This window comes from Trachymyrmex septentrionalis, unplaced genomic scaffold (assembly GCF_001594115.1).
Source record: "Trachymyrmex septentrionalis isolate Tsep2-gDNA-1 unplaced genomic scaffold, Tsep1.0 scaffold20, whole genome shotgun sequence".
NCBI lineage: Eukaryota > Metazoa > Arthropoda > Insecta > Hymenoptera > Formicidae > Trachymyrmex > Trachymyrmex septentrionalis.
The window spans coordinates 159323-164134 of NW_017305180.1; the positions used below are offsets into that span (position 1 = coordinate 159323).

Here is a 4812-nt window from a genome sequence, read left to right on the forward strand (position 1 = left end):
CGATGTTACGCATGGGAAGTATTCTTCTTTCGTATGCATTAATCCCGAAAATATAAGGCCCGGCTGAAAAGTATCTCTACGTTTTTGGAATAAGTGATGATGCTAGGAAATATATACAAAAATTCTTACTGTTGGACAAACCTATTAAATTTTTTGTTATGAAATGAGAAATTATAATTTTAGTTGATATAAACTTGAAATTTGATTTGTTTATAGATTTATATTCATTTTTTATCTGCGTCATGGAGTTAATATTTATTTATTATTATAAAAAAGATTTATTTGTTTTGTTTATATTCGATCAAACTTTTTTACTTCCTATATACATATAATTGAATAAAATTTTTTAAAATTCTATAGGTAAAAAATGATGTTATTGATAGTAAATAATAGCAGTTTGATTGAAAATAATTAATTATTAATTCATAATAAAGTATATTAATAAAAGTAAATACGTCATACTGTTGTTTCAATAAAATATTTTTTTCATCAATACTATTATTAAAAATTAACAAGACTATTTTTTTTCTGAATTAGACTGCTATTAGCTGACACTGTTAATATACCGTTGATACATCTTTTTGATATAGTATTAATGAAAAGTAACATTGAAAGAAATACTTTATTTTGTCAGAATCCAAAGATTCTGTAGAGATTGTAAAAACTGTGTTTTGAACATGACAAGGCAAACAAATTGCGGTCAATCCATTGGAACTTGGCCCATGGGAAACGCGGCAAGAAAATCAATGTATGTCAGAGGTGCAAAGTTGAGTATAACTTTGATCCCAACTTCGACTACAGTTACCGAGTTTCTTTAGAAATAGTAAGCATTATTTCCTTTTAATGTTACTCGATGGCACATTTCATTTTAGATAAAACTTTCACAATTATTTTATTCTTATGTAATAAAGTTCCGTCAAGTTATATAAACTGCATTCATCATAAGAATGATAAATAAAACATTACATTGAATTACCTGATAAACACATTGAAAAAAAATTTACTATTTACTATTTAAAATTTACTTTACTTAATAAATATTTTTTTAGTAAGTAAACATTTACTGAATATTAACATACGTTTTATTTGATACAAGAATCATTAATTTAACTATCATTTTTTTTCCATTGGGTAAAGTATATTTATTTACTGTAAGTAAATATTTACTTACAAATATTAAAAAAATATATTTATTGAGATATGTATAGTAAATTTTTTTTAGAGAAATATGTAATAATAGTAATAGAATTAAAATTTTTTACCAATATATGTAGGTCTGCATTTATTATTCAGTATTTTATAACAAAAAACAAACTTGTTACGTAGTATTTAATTTATATTTACGGATTTTATTTTGGATAAAACTTAAATTATGTGTGACAATCACACACTCTCACTGTGTTAAACTAGAATACTGATGTTAAAATATTGAATTGGCGATAATAAAATTTTTTATTGTTTTATTATTTTTCTAACAAATATTTTACTGGCACGAACTCTTTATTTTAAAAATGTGCAATTTTCTAACTTTGTGTGAATAATAGGAAAGTAAACTTTATTTTAATAATTTTATATACATTTTTATTAAAAGTATGAAATATAGGTGATAAATATAATAGACAGTATCTATGAGGTATCGCACATTGATTGAAGATCTGGATTTCTCGAGCTTTCATCTCTTCGCTCTGTGTCCAATGTGTCCATAGTACCTCTGGGTATATAATTTATGATACGATCAGATTTGAGAGGGTGTATGAATAGTTACGTGATCAAAATATCATCGGTCAGGAGACATATCCAGGTCAGAATTAGGATACTTATCATTGTCAAGATTTATCTCGATTTACTTCGATTATTTACCGTCTATGGTAAGACGATAAATAGACTGCTATTAGTTCGTGAAAAAACATGAAAAATGATAATGATTTTGTTCAAGAAAAATAAAAAGTGTGACATTATTTTAACTAAATATGTAATAAAAAATATCTAGTAAAAATAATACATTTATCCACACATGAACATCAGAAATCAATATAACGTATTGCAGTTTATTTTTAAATTTACAAAATTTTGATTTATATTTAAAATTTATCTGAGAATATTAATGAATAACCAAAATTTTCATAAATACATTTGCGTTAAATTTGCATTATCATTCATAATTAGCATGTAAAATATGTAGATAATAGCCACTGATGATCAACGAGTAGAATATTGATGTGAACGCATGTTACCAAAATACATAGAAATTTAATTAATCAAATTTATTATATCTATCGGAAATTGTATTTATTTATTATGTTATATATAGCTAAGTACTATTATATTATAAGTTTTAGATGTTTATAAAGTTAATTTTCAATGCATTAAGAATATCAGATTTCATACCTGCGCTGTGTAACGGTGGATGTCGGAACTGTAATTCGGCTGTTATATGCCAGCATCCGGGAGCGGCGAGTTGCAGACCCACCCCGATGAAATGCACCAATACCGAACACGTGACAATGACATATCCCCAACCTCCCTCGGGGTAATAATGCCGTCTCAGAGTAGCCTCCTTTCTGAAATCCATTGCCGGTCGCATTGGCGACAAGTCGTAATTTTTTCTTTGTTGCTGCAATTTTTTGCCATCTTTATCCACGTTTCTTGCTTCCCCGATTAGGCGATCCGCGTACCAGATATCTTTGCTTTGATGCTTCTCGACTTCCTTTTTTTCGCGTCCGATCAGATCGCTTCGAACACCACGCGCGTTCGTGGCATCGTTTTTCTTGTTCTGCGAAGGGGAACGAAAAGGATCGATCTGCGAGCGAAGGACACCCTCGGACGTGCACTTTGGACAGGCATGAAGATCATTCTTCGATGAAAATGACATGGATGTCACATAATCGTCATAATCCACCACTTTGATATGCGGTGGCGAAGATGTGTGTCTCGCTGAGGATGTGGGCGAAACCAGAGTTTGATATTTTTTTCTCATCTCATCTGTTTCTCGTGTTTGCGAATGATTTGTTTGCGCGATGCTGACTGTGTGTTGACTTTCATTTGCAATATTTACTATGACATCAAAAGCATTCGTCTCTGCGAATGAAGGAGATTTATTTTTCAGTTGTGCGAGTTCTTCCTTTCCTTCCTCAACATGCATATTTTTTGAAAGCAATTTTGAAAAGTCTATATCTGATATAGTTCTTGAGATGGAGTTTCTTTTCGTATCTCGCGCCATTATTTCATTATTAATCTTTTCGAGCGAGTCCGATTTACATTTCAATGGATTTTGGACGATATTTTCTTCCAACACAATGACCGAGTTTTGATGAGTTGCAGTTGTCTCGATTAAAGAAAGACTGCGCGGCATGAAGTATCGACTCGTATTTTTTATGATCTTCGTCTCGTTAGCCACATCGGATGGATTCTCAGAGAAATTCGCGGGTTTCTTATTTATAGGTGCCCTTCCGTCGATTAATCTTCGTTTTATCATCACGGACGTGACTCCTCCTGGGGCACATCGATCTAGAAGGATGACTTCTTCCAGGCAATTAGATCGCGGTGCAGTTTGTTCCAATCGATATACCGTCTCGCGACTCGTTGGGATAATTGTAAAGGCACGAGATAAGGGATCAACGCGCACCTTCACTTTTTGCGGTGCTCGATCGGGCCAAGAACTACTGTGCCTCATTTTATTATGTCTGTGTATTGTCATGCTATATTAGAATTTTTTACGGTCCACTCGAGCGAACACATTGTTGGGTAAAATTCTTTCCTGTATCCTTTAGTGGATAGATAACTTTCGTCCTCGAAGGCGAGGATTTGGCAATTCGCCTTGCTATACCGACGATTTGTATCCGTGCGGAAATAATAGGAATTATGGTCGCTAATAGAATCTGTCGGGAGTACTTAATAATGTGTAAATGAGTCGCATTCTTGATGCAGTATACGCGCAGGGCACGCGCATACGTGTAATCGTGCAGTAACTCTTCGTGGTAATCGTGCATATTTTATACGTATCACCGGACGTTTACGACGTTCACTCTATATATTTCCACTGGAGTGTGCGTTTAAAATAAATCAAAAAGTAAATCTGAGATGTTAATTACTTTGTAAATCCTTCTACCACCACGAATAATGTTTAAGTTTATTTTAAGACGAGCTCGAATTAAAGGAAGATTTAATATTTATAATAAAAAATATAATGTAACGAAGCAATAATATAGCAGCTAATTTCGCGAGCGAAATGCGAATACTGTTATACGAATGCGAGTGTCGATGTGATTGTAAATGTTTATTGCACGAGGTAATGATTTGTAACATCCGATGATGGAAAGATAACTTCCGAAATACAAGCGGTCCTGGCGAATGCGCCAGGATGACTGTTACGCACGTGCTGCTTACTTGCGATCAACCCTCTCTCTATGTTCTCTCTCTCTTTCTTTCTCCCTCTCACTTTAGCGGATGGCAGGCGCATGCTTGCAGATACCCGACGAATCGCGAAAGCTATGTTTTCCAACTTTTTTGTGCTACAATATGAGCGCTCATGTCGCGTGCTCATATGCCCCTGATTCTCGCGAAGTTTATGACACGCGCATAATTTAGCAGAACACTTCTTGCAGATTTAGGCCTTGATCAAGCTAAGCTCTTAATATCTGTATTTTATGTCGAGCTTTGTTAATAATTAAAGATTAGCCTTTTATGTGTAGGATAAAATTGTAACGAAAAAATAGTATATAATAATGTAAACCTACAAATTTGTGTCGGAAAAATTTTAGAAAAATGAATCAAGTACACTTATTTTTATTTTATATATATATATATATATTT

The 4812-nt window shown here is 32.6% G+C and overlaps 1 protein-coding gene across 1 annotated transcript; it reads right to left on the reverse strand.

The window, feature by feature from the left end:
* Positions 1-2335: 2335 nt before the first annotated feature.
* On the reverse strand, positions 2336-3697 carry LOC108747550. Its single transcript, XM_018485110.1, has one exon. The coding sequence runs from the start codon at positions 3695-3697 to the stop codon at positions 2336-2338; it is 1362 nt and encodes a 453-aa protein (XP_018340612.1).
* Between the last annotated feature and the right edge of the window lie 1115 nt (positions 3698-4812).